The 19,677-nt window shown below is 38.6% G+C and overlaps 2 protein-coding genes and 1 pseudogene across 5 annotated transcripts in view; 2 read left to right on the top strand and 1 right to left on the bottom strand.

Moving 5' to 3' along the window:
* LOC113519428 (epidermal growth factor receptor kinase substrate 8-like protein 1) overlaps positions 1 to 10,550 on the bottom strand; it is a 41,110-nt gene extending 30,560 nt beyond the window's left edge. For all 4 annotated transcript variants that reach the window (XM_026904531.3, XM_026904534.3, XM_026904533.3 and 1 more), the window contains exon 1: positions 10,397 to 10,550. The gene's annotated coding sequence lies outside the window, so the exon portion shown is untranslated. The remainder of the gene's footprint in view (positions 1 to 10,396) is intronic.
* Positions 10,551 to 10,599: 49 nt separating this feature from the next.
* On the top strand, positions 10,600 to 12,097 carry LOC113519430 (Na(+)/H(+) exchange regulatory cofactor NHE-RF1). The gene has a single exon (XM_026904536.3). The coding sequence runs from the start codon at positions 10,712 to 10,714 to the stop codon at positions 11,240 to 11,242; it is 531 nt and encodes a 176-aa protein (XP_026760337.1). The 5' UTR covers positions 10,600 to 10,711; the 3' UTR covers positions 11,243 to 12,097.
* Positions 12,098 to 15,518: 3,421 nt separating this feature from the next.
* LOC128202331 (uncharacterized) lies at positions 15,519 to 18,854 on the top strand (annotated as a pseudogene).
* Positions 18,855 to 19,677: the final 823 nt, after the last annotated feature.

The raw sequence follows: 19,677 nt of genomic DNA, 5'->3' as shown, positions 1-19,677 counted from the left end.
CAATGGCTGAAATGATGATGATGACGATGAATGACTAATAAAGAGTGATGTAGTTATTGCGTTAAAATCCCCAGTCGGCTGCATTATATTGTATTCTGAGTTTGTTTCAAGATGTTTGGCTGTTTAAATGTTTAGATATGTATTTCTTATTCAACAATGTTTAAACAGCTGTAGGAATCTTCTTGAATAGATCATCATCATCATCATCATCATTTCAGCCAAGATGATGATAGACTGCCATAAAGAACGATCCTGAGCCACCTGCATCCACTGACTCCCAGCAATCTTGAATAGTTACAATAGAGGAATATTACCAAATTTTTTAAATAAATAAGACCGTAATAATTTTCTAGAATAACACAGAACACATTTCAACGTAATTAATGAGTGCTGATATGCAAAATATAGCTTGTTATTATGTAGACTTTTGAATAAATGCATAATTATATTGTAGCCGTGTGTATAATCAGCAATAATTTTACCGCATCGAGTCAGCGTTATATCAAATATCTAATCAGTGGTACACAAATACATATTTAATACTCGATAATAGGGACGAATACACACGACTACATAAAGCACGTGTTATCAATTACAAACTAGTTGGTTTCCTGTTGTTGTTCAATATTTTTGAAGTTTTTTATGCGTCGGGATTAAATAATAAAAAAGTTACGTCGATAAAAAATTGTTTGTTGTTTTTTATGTTCAGTAATAGTAAAAATTTGTTGTGACCAAAAATAAAAAAATCGACTGTGACTAGTCGTATGCCGCGGCTTTGCGTAAATAAATTTAGTTAAAATTAGGTTTTGTTTATTAGTCTAGATTCTAGATGGTCTATCGGCCAATTTCTTTGAAGTTCATTCATTCGGTCGGTCATTTAGTTGCCGTCACTTATAGGTGCATACGTGATATGATAACAATCACCTAAAGTTTCAAGTTTATGATTTTTTTTTAATGGATGATAATGGCATGGTAACCCCGTCTGCGCTATCGGTATACACTGGCGGGGCACCAGTGATAGATGACTGATGAGGATGAAAGCAGGTCAGTTAGCCCATCTTGACGCATTAAACTAGAATTAACTACGATGGTTTCCAGAGACAATAACGTGAAAGTCGACCTGACAGGGTATATTGCTACTAATGGGGCTATTTGAACCCATTACTAACAACCTTTTCCCCCTGGTTTATAATATTAACGAAGTAGTATCATCATGTAGGTGCCTTATATCATTTGTATAATTAAGCCGAATATAACCACGCCCAATTTACAAAAACCAATTCAACTGTTTAGGTTACACGTCGCACCAAAGATCCGAAAGTCCGAAACACATTACCCTACTTTCTTCGGCAATCGAGTAAAAACCTAATACGACATCGATAGCATTATAATTTGTAACCGACATCTGTTTTATTTTAGAAAAAACAACAAATTCCACAGTGCAGCCTCAATGGGAGGTGCGAGGTGGCGCTCTGCAGAGTCACCGGCTCGCCTTGAAACGCGCCCAAAGAATTCAACTACAGCCGCACTCGGCGAGATCGTACTCTCGCCGCCGCCGCCGCCGCCACTGTCTCAAGCGGTTTTAAATTCATCAATGGTACCCCAAGAAAGAAAGGTACTGTGACGTCACATACACACGCACACAACGTGCGTCTTCTTATCGTTTAACGCCTTCATTTTTTAAACGATTTCAAAAAGAGGCTATTGCGAATAATTGTGGACCGATTTTGTTGATTCTTTTTAAATGAAACACATCAGAGTAAATCATATATTGTTTATAAATAAAAAAATGTTTAACACTTAAAGTCTTCATTATATTACAAGTATGTAATTTATCGCGGATGCAAAGGTAAATACTCATAATAATTATAACAGAAACATTTATGATTTCAAATTTCTAAACGAGTACAAATAGTAAGTTAGGTAAGCAAGTAAAGCAGTAGTAGTAAGCGCAGTATGTTGATAATAATCTAAGTCCAATAAACAATATTTTTTCAATATATTGACATTATAGGATTATAATTCTAAAATTAGATTAGATAAATAGTAAAGGAAGATGAGGAGAATGAACAGGATAAGTTGGACAGAAAAAGTGGTCACTCTTTCCGTCCAGTCTTGAGTTAGTGAGGAAGTCTTGAAAAGGGCGAATGCAAAAGAATATTAATAGAAACAACAGAGAATAGAAGAGGCAAAATGCTGGGCCATCTTATACGACATGACGATTTTTTAAAGAGCATAGTAGAAAGAAAAATATGGGGCAAAAGAGGTAGACCGAGGAATAACTACATGGGACAGATAAAAGAAATACTAGGTGTCATATCGTATAGGAAGGTCAAGAATGTGGCCTGGGATAGAACTGGCTGGAAGAGAATGCATGAATTAGTTGCACAAGAGTAAACTTAAATGAAAAGAGAGATAGAGAGAAAGAGTAAAGAAGTATGATGTAGTTTAACTGGAGGTACTAATCCCGGGCTAATTCATAGCACTTACCTTGTGTATGTGCGTCAGTAGATACTTGGACTGGCCAATCAATACCGAGCAGCACGTAGGCAAATAACTATTGCAATAGTTACGGATATTGGTGATCGATATAGTATGCGATCGGAGATTATCACTGATAAATGTGTTATCTCAATTAAAGGAAGGTCGTGATTTACATAGTATGATATTAATATAGTTGGCTAGATATACATATTTGATGCGTATTGTAATTTATTATTAGCTAAAATAAAGCTTGTAGTTCAGAATTTTTTTTGCCTTTACCTCTTTTATATAACAACTCAACACGTGATGGTATAGTAAGTGACTGCAGAAGCCAGATATAGGTGGTGTTTACTCATGTTCACACACTGAACAAACATTTCACTTAATAGTATCATTCATTAGATATACTCTCTCAAAATTTTTTGTTTCTTCACATTCTTTTTTTTTTGTGGTAAAAGTTAGTTTTACTAATAATTCCTTAAAAGGATATTAATGATATCAAGTTCAACCTGAATAACAAGATACCGAGAGGTGCATCGTGTGAATGTTCCGGCTTGAGAAGCGCGACAGGTCGGGCGGGGCGGGGGGGGGGGGGGAAAGGTCAGAATAGCACGGTCACGGTCAGGGTTGAGTGGGCCGGTTGTCGTGTGACGACTGCAAGCAGTCCGAGCCGTATCTGGATGCGGTTCACTGAACACTGCCTGCGACACCGACCGTACGCGTCGGACGCTCTCACCAACTGCCCACAGCATGTAACACGCACACACGCACACACACACATGATTGTATGATACCTAGAATAGCAAACAAGCTGACGGCCTACCTAATGGAAAGTGGTAATCGTCGCCTATAGATGTGAATAGCACCACGGGTATTACACAGTACACTGTACCATAGTACCCCTTATGCGTTGTCAATCCTGAGATCTATGGTGTTATTCCACCGTACCCTTTTACAAACCGTGTAGGTCCCTGAATAGAATAGACCAATCTTTCAGAGAACAGAGTGGCTTTCTGAGGGGACACTGTTTACTAAACAAATATTTTCTTTAATCTACGTACCTGTAACTAACAGGCTTGCGATCATCAAAGCCGCCTTTTGACTCTCTGAAATAGTCGACTAACAACACTGTCACGGCATAATGGCTCAACGACGAAGCAAGTGTGGAAATGATTGGACAAACTTTGAGACAGGTAATATGAGATACTGTAACATTAACACTATAAAATTATACGGTGATTGAAAAAGTTTAATTGTTATTGTTGTTGAATAACTATTTGATAAATATGTATGTAGTCACATACATATGTATATGTATATAGCAGGAACCTATAGCGGGAAGTAAGTGTACAGAATAGAATGTTGATGTTGCTTGATGCGTCCGCGATTACCCCCCCTCCCGCGCCCCGCCCCGCCCTAGGCCTGCACCGTGACGTCAGCAGAGCGCGCGCGACAATTCGCGCAATCGTAATTATCGTCCGCTGGAATGTTATCCGGCACCACAGCTATCAATTTGCAATGGCGAAATACAATCCGACCGCTCACACCGCGCCGATCGTAGACAGCCTATAACTAATGACGTTATCCATTTGCCAGCTGTTGGTTGCCGACCTTTCCCATCGCATCGCGCCGTGCTACGATGGTTTTAGTTACTTACTGTAAGCCTAGGTGCTAGACGGACCATAAGAGTGAATATCTCAATATTTCTTGTTCTTATGGACGGACACGGGTTTAGTTATTACGTATTCTCAAGTAGCTTCTACGTGCCGCGAATCCTAACTGCAAATCATGTTTAAAAATAATCCATCATAAATACTGAATGCAAGTACACGTCGTGGAGAAAATTTAACAAAACAAATACGTGTATAAATTACAGTCACAATAAACATTATTTGAGTATGTTAGTGTACAAAAAACTCTTTTTAAATCGTCATCATTTTGTAATACAGTAGTATTCTTGGATTTATTCCCGTGTAGTCTCGGTGTCGAATAGGCTATCCCTTCCTTTCCCGTGGGTGTCGTAAGAGGCGAGTAAGAGAGGGCGAGGGATGGGCAGCAGCATCACAAAACATCTCCACTGCAGTTGCTAATCCGCCTGCCAAGCGTGATAACTACTGGCAAAAACCCCCTAGAAGAAGGCTTATGATCAGCAGTGAACAGTTAAAAGCTGATAATATTCTTGAACATAGGCAATATTTTTATACCGCTGGTGGCAAACAAACATACGGGCCATTGCGGTAATATGATCGACGTAATCGCGGATTTATTAACTTCGACTTTACAAAATTTTGTTATCAATTTAAAGAATTTGATTCACTATCTTAAATATTAAATTAATTTTGTACTGAATAATTTATGACACTGTTTTTGTGGTTATTCACTGTGTGTGAGGCCGGCCACCATTGCCACTTTCCATTTAGTGAGCCGTCCACTTGTTTACCATTTATATCATAAATATATATCTGGCATAAATACCTCGGTCCGTCTCTTAAGCAAGAGTCAATTTAATTAATGAGCTTATTCTTACTAGTTTGGATTATACCCGTACAAGACTCAAATTAGGCCTCGTTCAGTTGAGCGAAGGAATTCTGTCAAGCGGTCAAGTGAGACTTGAGCCGAGTAAGTATCGTGTACTTGGGTGTACCGCGTACGTAATGTAAGTAATTATTTGCTTTAGCTACTTGAAAATCGTATGTTAGCACAACATTTGTATATACATATTTATATTATCTTCCACTGAACGTATCTAATGCTTTGTCCAGGTAGAAAATTGGAATGGAACATACATTATATATTTCAGTTAAAATTCTAGATATTTTTAATATATGAAGGAAATGAACCAACCAAATCACCACATGTTTGCCCGTATGTAAAAGCTTCAAGTTGCTTAGCGAGCTATGGGGAGGGCTATTTTTTAATGGATGATAATGGAATGGTAACCCCACTCACGCTATCGGTATACACCGGCGGGGCACCAGTGAAGGATGATAGGTGAGGATGAAGTAGGTCAGTTACCCCATCATGACGAATTCAACAAGAATTGTTCTCGATGGTTTCCAGGGGGAACTACGTGGAGGTCGACCTAATAAGGCATATTGCTAGCAATGGGGCTGTCAAACTCCATTGCTAACAATACCTTTCCCCCTATGGAGAGGGCTATACGCGGAGTTTTTTTTTTGCGTAACAGAATCCAAAATGAGGATATCCGCAAAAGAACCAAAGTGATAGACATAGCCCGAAGGATAAGCAAGCTGAAGTTTAACTTATATACAACTATATATAACATTATAGCAAAGGGAGAGAGGGGCTGATAGTAATTAGATCTAACAGGCCCATTACTAACAATAAAGCCTAACAGGTAAATTTTTCATGAATTCATCACGATGGGTCAACTGACCTGTTTCATCCTCACCTATCATCCTTCATTGGTGACTCGTTAGCAAAAACCGATAGCCCAGGCGCGGTTTTCATTCCATTTTCATCCATTAAAAAAAACATAGCACGTTAGTTTTTTGCGATTATAGTCTAGCTAAATCTATACCGACTGTCCGAATCATATATGTTTGTATGAACCTACTTCGTCCATCGTATAATAAAGCCGTAAACGTTGACCATGATATCGACATCTTAGTGTACATTGACGCTTATCTGTGAGAGCTGTATACACCTTTAATGGATGTGTTCATATGGCCTTAAGCTTGATAGTGAGGAGTAAAATTTTTTTGTTCAAACTTAGATTTAAGCATTTTGTAATAGTAGTTTTTCTCTTTTACTTACTAATAACATTGTATATTGTCTACTTAATTATTGTGAGCATATTGTTGGTGTGTCTTTTATAAATAAATAAATAGAATAGAATAGAATAGAATAGAAATCATTTATTCAAATAAACTTACATTGAAGCACTTTTGAAAAGTCATTACATTTTTTTTTAATTTACCGCTCGTTCGGAAAGCTGTCTCATCACAAGAAGAACGAGCAAGAAACTTGCGTGATGCTCTTTTAAATAATTTTATTATTATTTTACATTTTTAAGTTTAATTGTGTGAATACAAACCACCAATTAGCACTAATTCAATTAAATACTCAAAAAGAAAAAAAAATTGAATACATAACCAACTGGTTAAACAATTAATAAGAGGAAATCAGTCATAGTGATTAGAGCAGACCAGTCCCTACAAGCAGCACCCGTTCACGAGTATGACGGATGAGCCAGCCATCACTGCGCACGACCATATTTTAGGGAGCCCAATGACCCGGCCCACCACGCCGCCACAAGTCTGGACATTTTAGTGAGCATGACTACTCAAAACACTAGACCACGTCAAAGCTACTCACAATTGCCATCTGATAGTTATAGTATTCACATTTTACATAAGAATGCATGCGGCAATTAATACAAAAAACCGCTACGCTTTCATATTTCTAAAATTAATCAATTAAATCAAGAAAGCAATGAGAAAATAAAATTATAACGTTGTATGCTAATAAACTAATTATTTACTTGATATGTTGTCATCTATGAATTCGTCTATCCTGTAATAGGCTTTCTTACATAAAAATTGTTTAATATAAGATTTGAATTGCCTCTCTGTCAGATTTAATGCAGATTCCGGCAGTTTATTATAAAATCTTATGCAATTACCATAGAATGAATTACTGATTTTGTGCAGACGGCATTTAGGTAAAATAAGCTTATTTATATTGCGTAAGTTTCTACTTGTACAGTCTTTGAGTTTTTTAAAACTCGCTAAGTTCTTCCGTGTATACATAATATTTTCATAAATGTATTGTGAAGTAACTGTGAGGATATTTGAGTCTTTAAAGCACTGACGTAATGACTCTCTCGAACCCATACCATAAATAGAACGTATGGCTCTCTTTTGTAAAACAAATATAGTATTTATATCGGCTGCTTTACCCCACAGCAGTATGCCATAAGACATTATGCTATGGAAATAACTAAAATATACAAGTTTAGCCGTCGCCACGTCTGTTAATTGCCTAATTCTTCTAATTGCATATGCAGCAGAACTGAGTCTACTGGCCAATTTTGAAATATGGGGCCCCCATTGTAATTTCGAGTCCACTGTTATACCTAAAAAAACTGTATCATTAACAAAATTTACTATTTCGTCATTAAGCAATAACTGTGTATTTATTAGTCTTACATTAGGAAGTGTAAATTTTATACACTTTGTTTTGCTGGAATTTAATAATAGGTTATTACATGTAAACCAATTTAATATTGCAGACATAGCACAATTTACATCGTCTAATTGATTACTTTGATGATAGTTTGTTAAAACGAAATGACTGTAGATGTATGCGTAAAAGCAATGACTTTTTTTAAGTATTTAATATGTTTCGCAAATCTATTTATAATTCTGTATGTATTTACAAAAAGAAAGCCGGCCCGGATATATCGTCTTTAAAGGAAAAACACACCGCGCCGGACATCCAATTATGAGACAAACATAAGACGATGATGATGACAACAGCTTTATTTATTTTGGTGACATTCAATCGGTTACCTTGAAAACTGATTTCAAGAAGTTTTTTTTTTATGCAACTTAGAATGGTAAACAAGCTGACGGCCCACTTGATAAAAAGCGGTAACCGTTACCTATAGACATGAACAGTACCATGGACATAACAGAGTACTGTTTCGCCCATGATACCCCCCCTTTGTTGCCATTCCTGAGAACTCAGGTGTTATTCCTCTGTACCCAGTAAATTCACGCCATATCCCACACTTCAAAACGAAACACAGCCATGCTAACACAACTGCTTCGGTGCATTTGATGCGACAGGAACACGAATGGGACAGAGGTTCCTAAGGAAACGACTTTTGTTCAGTCTCCCTCAGATAAATTTCATAAAAATTATTTAAAATTCTACTATTTTCTACAATTTATTTGAAATCATGCATTTGAGTACTTGACAAAGTATTAATATATTATATACGAGTAAAAAGTAAGTGTAATTTTAGAATTATATTGGACTATTATATATATTTGTCCAAATAATAGTTAATTAATATTTAATTTTTATTTCAATAAATACTCATGATTACAATACAGAAGTAAAAGTGGCTCATACTGGCTCTTTTTTCCTCCATTCGTATCCTTTCTTCTTTGAAGTATCATTATTCCCTTATTATATTCAGTTTTCAATAATGAGTTATTATTATTTTCTTCTTCTCTAATGGTTTGATTTTATTCTTTTCTTAGTTTGTGTACTTTTATATTGAATCAATAAAGTTTTTATTTCTTTTGTTATTACGCCTTAATAGAACACTTCGTGGTGAACGATGAATCCGTCGTCAAGCACATCGCGTAGTCTGTGCCCAGGAAAAAGAACTCATAGGGTCTCTTTATCTAAAGTAAAGTCTACAAATATCTCAAACCACAGTGCACCATAATGATAATGGATAAATTTAACAAGTTGTTAGTATAAGCACAGATGATATAGTTATAAAATACATTGAAAAGTGTGACGAGAATAAGCAAATTGGCTTATGATTATACCTTTTTTTTTATTAATTTGAAATTTAGATTACAAAATAAATTAAATGTATTTTTGTGTACATTAGGGCTACGAAAGGTTACGTGGATCGTACAATATACTAGTGTACTCGTATATCGTGGTGCGTAACGGTGTCAATAGTATTGAATGGGACACACGATGTCTGTGTTGCTTGTGTGTGTCTGTACAATGTGATGGGAGCTAGAACAAAGCTCCGGCAAACAATGCTACCGTAACTTACTGAAATATTATTTATTGTTGTTGCTTTATTGGTTATTATAACGTACTAACTACTGTCAAATTCTATGTGTTCATTCTGGAAATTGTTTAAAAGAGATTTTTGTGCAGTGCAGTTTTTGTGCAGTGTTAATGCAGTGCAGAAGAAGCAGCTCTTCTAGGTAACATTTGCCTTCATCAAATTGTTGAATGTCTGAGTCAGAGAAACATTTGATCGGAGGATTGAGTGCATTCATTAGTCATTATCGCCTCTTTATTATTTTGTCGCTTAATTCACTAAATTATTACTTATTGTCTTATATTTAATATGTTTGTTGAAGTCGACAATGCAAGTATCAACAGGGAACAATGAATATTTAATTAGAGTCACGTACTCACGTCCTACAACGGCTCACTTCCACAAGAACTTCCATTTGAGGTCTCGACTGTTATTTGTTGCTTCTATATATCCGAATTGGGGCCAGGCGTCGCGATGTGTCAGCGATTGTGGTCGTTAATAACTATTTTATTCTAACTCATCAACATTCATATTGGTATCTTGAATATCAGCGAGAATGCGAACTGTAAGTACGTACTGAGCGGAGCAACGACCGTATGGGAGCTGTCAGCGAGAGCGCCACAGTCTCCATCTAGCGGCGTCACCGGCGCAACTGCCTTCTAATGGTGATCTTTCCCATTACGAACACATTACAAATAAGAATGTTGTTTGTTAGTTTTGGGATATTTGGCATTATCAGTAACTGCTACAGGAAATAATCGAAGATTTCTCTTATCATTAATACCATATATGATGATTTCTGCCTTGTTTGTTGTATTATAAACAAAGATTCATAACAAATGGATACATACACGTTCCTAAGAATCGTTCAATAGCCGCAATCACCACCAATAGCATACTATAACCGGTATTTAGGCAATTTGTATACATTTGTGAATAATTAATAATTTATTAAAAGTAGGTAAGGATCTAAGAACCAAAAGGAAAAGTGTTTGCGCAGCTCTCTCGAATCGGCCTCGATCCCGGCGGAGCAGCAGTACATGGCATGCGCGGGCGCCGGCCGTGACGTGTCGTGTTTGGCATTGTATCTAAATGCTTCACTTAATAACTTCCCTTTCAGGTGTTCACACATCCCTACGAAGTACTCACCTTAGTTTCTTCAAATTCGGAACGTGTCACTACTCTGTCTTGATGTTTTATACAACACTCGCGGCGTACTTGGCGCCACAACGGCGGCTCGGAGTACACTGAAGGCACGCTGTATGCCGTAGCGCGCAACCCGCCCCTCTACCTCGCCCGTACCTGCGTGGAACAGAGCCTACACAGACACAGGTGTGGCGGCGAAGCGAAGGCCTATGAGCCTTTGGATTGGGAGGGGAAATTAGCGCGCGGGCGAGCGCGGGCGGCGGTGGTCAGTCTCGGATTGTGCGCCAAACTGAACGCGTGTCATATACAAAGCAAGATATGTCGACGAACGGGTCGGCGGCTACCGAGCCGCGATTGTGCCACGTGCGAAAATCTCCCAATTTCGACGGCTATGGGTTTAATTTACATGCAGAAAAGGGTAAACCCGGTCAATACATCGGCAAGGTCGACGAGGGATCACCAGCGGAGGCGGCGGGTTTGCGACGCGGAGACCGCATCCTTGAAGTGAACGGAAACAGTATCGTCGGTGAAACACATAAACAAGTGGTGGCACGGATTAAAGAAAGACCTGATGATGCCGAGTTACTGGTGGCGGCGCCGGCTCCTGGTGACCCGTTGCCCGATCTAGATGCGCCTCCGACGGCAACCACGCCTGCGGCCGAACGCTCCTCGGCCGCTGCACGGCCCGAGCAGCGACAGGACAGCCCACCGCCGGCGGACCCGCCGCGGCTCAACCTCCAGATGACCGCAGCAGAGATGCGAGCGCATCTCGCTGCTAAAAAGAAATTCGATCCCAAGAAAGTACCGATGGACTTAAAGTCCAAATTTGACATCGTCAAAAAACTGTGATTTTGGTGTGCCGTGTGCTGTGTATCGTGTTTTGTAGTTACGAGCAGTTCGCCGTGTGTCGTGTGCAGTGTGCTATACAATTGGGCCGTGATTAGTGGCGGTCCTCCTCGTTCCACCGCGCCATCGTCCCTCGCGTGCTGTTGTTATTGATACACACTATACATATTACAATGTAGCGTATTTGTACATAATGGCCATATTGATGTAGTTACTGGTTCTCCTGAAGGTTGTACCTGCGCGCAGCGGGGCCACGGCCCGCTACGCCGCCCCGCCCCCCGCGGCGCGGCCCTCGCTCGCGGACTCGCGGTGCAGGCTGTCGTGAGCGCACGCGCAGCGTTGCCAGCTCTCGCCGCCAGCGCCGCGGCACCGACAGTTTCTCACACGATTATCACATAAAGTACACAAAATGGAACTATGTATGACATCAATGGCGCAAGTGAGACGCCAGGTCGTTTGCGGCAACTGGTGGTGCTAGTTGTCGTACGCGCAACCTGTACCCGGGGCCGGTACAAATGTCTGCTGCCCGACCAATGATTATTCTACAATAGATATACAAAACATGTATACAACTCGCGATTGTACGATAATATAGCTATTGGGTGCCGAACCAATAATGTAAAATAATGCCTATTTTAAATTGCCATTGATAAAATATGTACATAGCTACCTAGATACTATACGTTTAATGGTAAATAGCAGAAATATATTATATTTATTATATAATGTATATGAAAATTGTTTGAATTTTAATTATTTGATTTATCTAAATGTGTAGTTTAGAGTTACTTACCTTTATAAGTGCAATCTATTATTGTTGAGTGATCGATAATAAAATAAATAAAATGTCTGAACAGATTTATTGTATAATTTAATGCATTTTTATGAGGATTCAGGATTTGTGCCAACTACGTGCGCGCGTCCTGTGGACGAGTCCTCGCACCTGGCCTCGCAAGTATTCGATAATTATATATATTTCATCTTCGTTTCAATAAAAAGCTAATGAAAACGCAAACAACCGAATAATTGACACGACTAAAAGACCCTGGCGATGCCTAATAGTAGTACCACAAAAAATATATTACTACGTAGTACAAATCAAAAATTAATTGATTGTTTAATGTTTGGATTTCATACCAATTTTTATATTTTTAAGAGAATGAAATTTTTTTTAGGATAATTTCAACAAAGCTTGATTACTTTTTTAACCGACTTCAAAAAGAAGGAGATTCTCAAGTCCTTTATTTTTGTTTGTTACCCCATAACAATGTCGGTTAAACGCCGATTTGGACAATTCTTTTTTATCTGAAAAATTATATATTTACAAATTCGTACCATAGGAATTTTATCAAAATCGCTTCAGTAATTTACTTTTTTTTTTGTGGGACACAGTTTTATGTTATAAATATTTTCGAGATATGTATAATATAAGCACAAGACACAACGCAATACATAGTGTACGTAGTAGTAGGTATGATAGTGGACAACTTTCCCCGATGGACCCGGCACCTACTGATAGCAATCTTTAAAACTTTTATACCTAGGCACCTGATGAATCGGTCACGTGAATGCGCGGTTTGCATAAAACATATTTCTTTTTTTTGTATTGTTAATGGTAAAATGGGATTTCTTCCTTTGAATATAATGTTATTATGTTTTATAAATACAATCCTTGAGTATTTTCTATTAATTTTTTATGGATGATAATGGAATGGTATCGCCTGCGCTATCGGTATAAGCTGGCGGGGCACCAGTGATAGATGATAGGTGAGGATGAAAAGATAGGTCAGTTAGCCCATCGTGACGAATTCACGATAAATTAGTCACGATAGTTTCCAGGGGAAACCGCGTGGAGGTCGACCTGATAGGGTATATCGATAACAATAGGGACTAACCTCCCCATTACTAACAATTCCTTCCCCCCGAACTCGCAATGGGACTGTTAGACCCCATTACTAACAATCCCTTCCCCCTACAATTCCTGAGTTTGGAAATCTCGGTGCTTTATATCTCTGTATACAGTCATAATTAGGTTACTCGTTTATCTCTGTGCACTTACATAAAATATTAAAGTATGTATGCATAAAACTCGATACTGAGTCCGTACTCTGGAATGGCAACGTATTTTTATATATTTTGAGATATTAGTGACATTGGGAAGGATTCTAAGGCATCATTCCTCTAATCGATCTCGGAACCTAACATTTAATTTGGTAGTTTTGTAAAATTACTGTTTTATGGAGTATTAGCTTTTACCCGAGATTCCGTCCGCTTGTCCGGGGCACGTTTACTGACCGGGATTTATCAGTGTTTTTTTTTCACTTACGATTATTAATTAATTATGTCATATAATTCTATATTTCTATATGTCATATATTTCTATTAGAATTTGTAACGATGGACTAACTAACCTGCTTTCATTGTTATCTATCATCTCTCACTGGTGCCCCGCCAGCGTATACCGATAACACAGGTGGGGACACCATTCCATTATCACCAATTAAAAATCTTAGGTTTTTTTAATGGATGAAAATGGAATGGAATTATACCCTGTCTTTGTTATTAGTTTTTACGCTGACAGAGTACCAGTGAGGTGAGAAACAGATCAAGGTCAATCCAATTGGTACCGCGTGGAGGTCGACCTGACGATGTCGAAGTGACAGTACATATATTGCAGCAATAGTGTCTTTGGTTCCTGTTTTGTCCACAACAATCAATAAAGTCGTGAGGATACAGAATAAATCACATTTAAATAAATGAGGAATAAATTAAAAACCGCAATAGTCATAGTAAGATCTTGATCTCTGATCCAGTGAGCTCAGTTGTATGGGTGGTGACAGCGACGGTAACGGTGACGCAGCTCACAGCAGCAGTGATTCACACAAATTATCGACGGAGCCTTGAGCGTGCGCGACCGTCCGACACGACACGACCTACTATAATATTTTGCAATATTATATTTTTTCACAATTCTAAATTATCTTCACTGCAGTCGTTGATAATTCTTATCTTTGAGATATTTCCAGTTTCAAGAATTCAAACGTACATACAAACAAATACCGAAAAATCACAGTTTTAACAGATAAAAGTACGTGTATGTCCCTGCGTACTCAGGAGAAACTTGAAAAAAATAACAAAACAACTCTATTTTGTCACCATTTCAACCTGATGGCTACTTTTTTTTTATTTCTTCTTGATATATCTAGAGATCATATCTTAATATATCAACCTATTTCAGATAAAAAAAGAGAAATGGGAGAGCGGATCTTCTTCACATGTAAGTATACATCTCGAGTCAGTTCCCTTTACTCTGACTGTCCCTGGGGATTATAATCCGTGGATCTTTACCCCGGCTCTTTGGTTATCTACTCCTTCTTTGCGAAATACCGTTCTTTAATCGACTATTTTTGATTGAATGTATCAATAACAATTCTTATTTTCACTGTATCGCTGTATTTAACCATAAAGGCTAATTGTACCGATTACAATATTGTTTTTCTCGAATCACAAAAAGTGCTGCGAGGCGAGGTGCGTCGTTGGATCACGCGGTGCAGGCGCACTCCGTCCCGCATCATGTGCCGTCAGTGTTGTGAGACGTCGCACGGTGGTGGCGGTGGCCGGTGGTGCGGCCGGCTGCCGCGTGCTGCTGTGGGACGGCGCGGCGCAAGGTCGTGTACAATGGACGTCCTTTATGGAGTCATTCATGAATACGAGTATCACTGCGATTTGCGGCACCTACATTACGTGCCGCTTAATCTCAGTTATCAACATACTGAATGGTTCTTCTGTTCTTATGGGAATTTGTATGTCTATGGTTGTGGACATTTCATGAATGACGCTTAGTCAGTCACTTAGTGATGGTACTAGTATCACCACAGATAGTATATTATACTATCTGTGGTGGTGTAAATTGCGCAAAGGCGATATCTATTTAACAGACTTCAAAAAGGAAGGTTCTATGTTTTTTTTTAATGTATGAAAATGGGATGGTAACTCCGCCTGCGCTAATACTCGTATACGCGTGCGAGGTATTAGTGATAGATGATAAGTGAAGATGAAGGCAGGCCAGTTGGCCTATCGTGAAGAATTTGACACGAATTAATCACGATGGTATCCAGAGGGAACCGCGTGGAGGTCGACCTGATAGGGTATATTGCTGGCAACGGCTTTCCTCCCAAATTCTATGTTTGATTATATATATTTAGAGCAGCAGTGTTAAAGGTTTAAAAATGATTTTTCTTTTCTCGTGAATATGAATGCTACAGTGCGGGCGGCTGCAGCCTATAGGTACAAATTATTTTTATTAGTTTTGTTATCTATACAGCTCAACTAATCGTTTCAAATCTAGTGTACTATACACGTACCTAGTTTTTTTTAATACAGAGAAGAACATAGGTCATTTTTATCCCCGCCTCCATCACGTGGATGAAGTTGTGGATTAAGGATATAAGAGACGAAAGTAACAAGTTGTTTGTTTGCTTCTTACTTAATAGAGCCTTGACAGCTTAACGAATTATTATAAAGTTTGATATACACGTATTATATAGAGATGGAGAAGCATATAGACTACATTTTATCCCGGTCAGTAAATATATCTCAGTCCACGGCTGAAGACGCGGGTAAAAGCTAGTAGGTACATTATATGAAACAACACTGTAAATAAATTGTCAAACATTGTAAGGTATTTATTTGATCTGTCAAAGCAGTTGTGTTTGCATGGTTGTGTTTCGGTTTAAAGGTTGGGTTATGGCAGTGAATTTTTTTTATACTACTGAGGTAGTCCACCTGATGGTAAGCGGTTACCGAATTTACAGGGTACAGAAACAACACCTAATTCCTCTGGAATAGCAACGCATGAAGAGTACAAGTATCATGGGCTAAAACAGTATACTCTGTTATGTCCATGGTGCTGTTCATGTCTTAAGGTGACATGAGGTGCCATTTTCCAGCAGGTGGACCGTCAGCTTGTTTGTCATTGTAAGTTTGATTAAAAAAATTGTAGTTGTTTAAGTTTGTCACAAAATTATACAAACATTAAATAACTGAATAAGTCATTATGTAGCCAGTGATTGTTATTGTTAGTGATTCATAAATATGGGATGCGATAAATGAATCACTAAAAACCCAGCATCAGATATTAATTAACATTTGAATTGAAACATAACGTAAGTGGATACACCTGGTAACTAATGTAATCATAATATGTACGACATAACTAATTACTCGTTATCTTCAATCATTATCTAGTCTATCAACAGTACATCTCTACATTATTACTATTATAAAAATAATAATTTGATGTATGTACCTGTAATACTATTTTAACATTTTCGGTGCAAAGATCAAATTGGTAAATTGACATGTGTATGCATAATGATATTATTATATACAATACTTACAAGTAGACCGTATTACAGATTAAGTTTGTGTTTGTTCTGACTTCACCTAAAAACTAGGTCACCTACCTAGGTAGACAGAATTTTGATTCACAGGTACATATGTATACAGTTGTACTGCTACTCCAGCGTCGCACCAAATCGTATTCTGAAATCAAATAACACTTCATCAATTGATTACAGTACAACGCTGCTGTGCGTGCAGGCAGGCAGGCGGGCAGGCGGGCAGGTCGCGACGTAATCAAATGAACGTGAACAGCGGAAATCGGCAACAACGCGATATCCAGCGGCCTTGTGCTCTCGCTGTGCGGTGCCTAATGGCTGAGCGTGTAACAATGGCCACTTGTACATTATCTACTATCACAGGATCCGAGCGCAGCCACAGCATCGGTGGCGACACGTCATCGCCGACGGGTGTTCTGCATAAACGGAAAGAAAATACATAGGAACACTGGGAAGCCATATATTATACCTGTATTTCGAATATAAAAAGAATGACAGGAGAAACTGGCAAAATAACAAAAATAAAAACCTGTTAAAAAAAACACTGTCATATTTTCAGCTGCCAATTACCACAGTTATGGATTACGAGTAAATGCTCTTCGGAGCACAGTGTGCATTACTCTTGTAGCCTTTTGGAGCCACGGTTCAAGTACACCCTTACGTACATAATAAGCAGCATATTACTGGGTGTGAGCCAAGTTGCAACGTCTCCGTGCTCTTGTTTCGAGAAGTAATGGTCGCGTACAATGCGATTTTAGAGATGTTTTCTCTCACGAACACTTAGGTTATGGAATGAGCTCCCTGCCGAGGTTTTCCGAAGAGACTACAGCATGGGGTTCTTCAAAAGGGGGTAAAGAGATTTCTTCAGGATCGGCACCGTGCGCGTAATACCTCTGGTATTGCAGGTGTTCATAGGCTACGGTAACCGCTTACCATCGGGTAGGTCGTATGCTTGTTTTTGTGATCTCAGTGGTATAAAAAAAATAGATCCAAGTAACAAAAGTTCTTTGAACCAGATACTCATAGTTCCACAAAAAAAAAGTGAGTGCTTGAATTTGTAGTGGACACTAGTGTCTGAATACTCGGGCATATGTCGGACATAGCTGGCCTGACTCCGAGCCAGACACGGAGGCTTTTATAATTGTTAATTTAGTTAGTTTTTCGGAAAGTTGTAAACTTGTTATTGAAGAAACGCACAACAAGATAACAACTTTACTAATCTACCTACGAGTACTTTGTGGAAACAACTGTAGAATCATAATATACAATAGATACGTTTTAAAACAACTATTGCATATATTTTACTGAACTACTAATATAATTTATTTTCATTTAGAGGTGAAACACGTGTCGCAAAAGGTGCGTGAACAAAATGGCAGTCGGATATAGACGGCTAATATGGAAAGAATTTCTGGTAGAAACAGTGGTGGTCAATCTTCGAGTGTTGGCAATCGCACACATACTAATAGTAGCGGAATTAAACAAAATAATTCTATTTAAATAATCAACTTTTTGAGATTAAAATGGCTCTCAAACAACTTAAAAACGGCAAGGCACCTGGGGAGGACGGAATTACAGCAGAGCTTCTGAGAGCGGCTGGAAAACCGGTACTTGTAGGCCTTCAGAAGCTATTTAACTTCGTCATCCATAACGCGGTTACGCCAGAGGCGTGCAGCAGAAGTGCGGTAGTCCTGTTCTTCATGAAAGGTGACAATACCCTATTGAAGAACTATAGAAACTCGACGACTTTCAGCCACTCGAACAAGCTGGTTTCCAAAAAGGCTTTAGCACCATAGACCACATATAGGCGCTACAACAAATTATACGGAAGACCGAAGAGTATAAGCTGCCACTATGTCTGGCGTTGGTGGACTATGAGAAAGCCTTTGATTCGCTTAAGACATGGGCGGTACTACAGTCCCTCCAGCGGTGCCAGATTAATTATAGGCACATCGAAGTATTGAAGTGTACAGTAAGGCTACGATGTCTATTCGATTACAGAATCAGAGTACGAAACCCATCCCAGTGCAGAAAGGTAAGACAGTAACAACAAGGTAAGACATCCCAGTATAAGACAGGGTGACGTCATATCCCCGAACTCTTCACAGCTGCATTGGAGGATGTTTTCAAACTCTTGGACTGGAAAAGATATGGTCTGAACATCAATGGCGAATACATCACTCGCCTTCGTTTGCCGATGATATAGTAATTATGGCGGAATCCCTGGAGGAACTGAATACAATGCCCAATGACCTCAATGGTGTTTCTCAACAGGTAGGTCTTAAGGCGAGCATGGACAAGACTAAGATCATGTCTAACGTCCATGTCACACCTATACCGGTTACGATGAAGAACACTATGCTTGAAGTTGTCGACGAGTATATATACTTTTTTTTTTTTTAACGTCAGTTTTCTTTCTTTTTTTTTTTTTTTTTTTTTTTTTTTTTTTTTTTTTTTTTTATTAGGGGAGCCCAAATAATAAGTACGCTGAAGTGGCAATAACTCGAAGAACCGACAACCGATGCGGAAGAATGGTTCTTGAGTGACGACCGTGTACGGGTAAACGCAGTGCAGGACGATCCCCCACTAGCTGTAGTTACGTTTTGAAATGTATTGCAGGGAGTTAGTTGATGCAGGTGGCTCAGGACCTCCCTTTATGGCAGTCTATGGAGGAGGCTTATGTCCAGCAGTGGACGGATAATGGCTGAAATGATGAATTAACTTTTGCATAAATTTAGTTTTTTTTTTTATATGAAATTTAGAATTTTCAAACAACGAGACGACTCACACACACAAAGTGGTAACCGTCACCTATAGATATAAGTAACACCGTGAGTATCACAGAATATACTATGACGACTATGTGATCCCACTTAAATAATATATTATTATGAATGTGAATGTATGACACTTGAGCGAACGACCAAGTTCATGGCAGCGGTCACCATTAAACAATTATTCTTACGAAGAATTATTATTCACTAAAAATATATGTACATATAATGGTATAGAAATGTAGCTAAATCTGAAAGTGTATTT

The sequence above is a fragment of the Galleria mellonella genome, unplaced genomic scaffold (genome assembly GCF_026898425.1).
Source record: "Galleria mellonella isolate WM207_F2 unplaced genomic scaffold, CSIRO_AGI_GalMel_v1 utg8921, whole genome shotgun sequence".
Taxonomy (NCBI): domain Eukaryota; kingdom Metazoa; phylum Arthropoda; class Insecta; order Lepidoptera; family Pyralidae; genus Galleria; species Galleria mellonella.
Note: the sequence above shows the minus strand (reverse complement) of the source record. Positions and strands in the feature narration are given on the sequence as shown.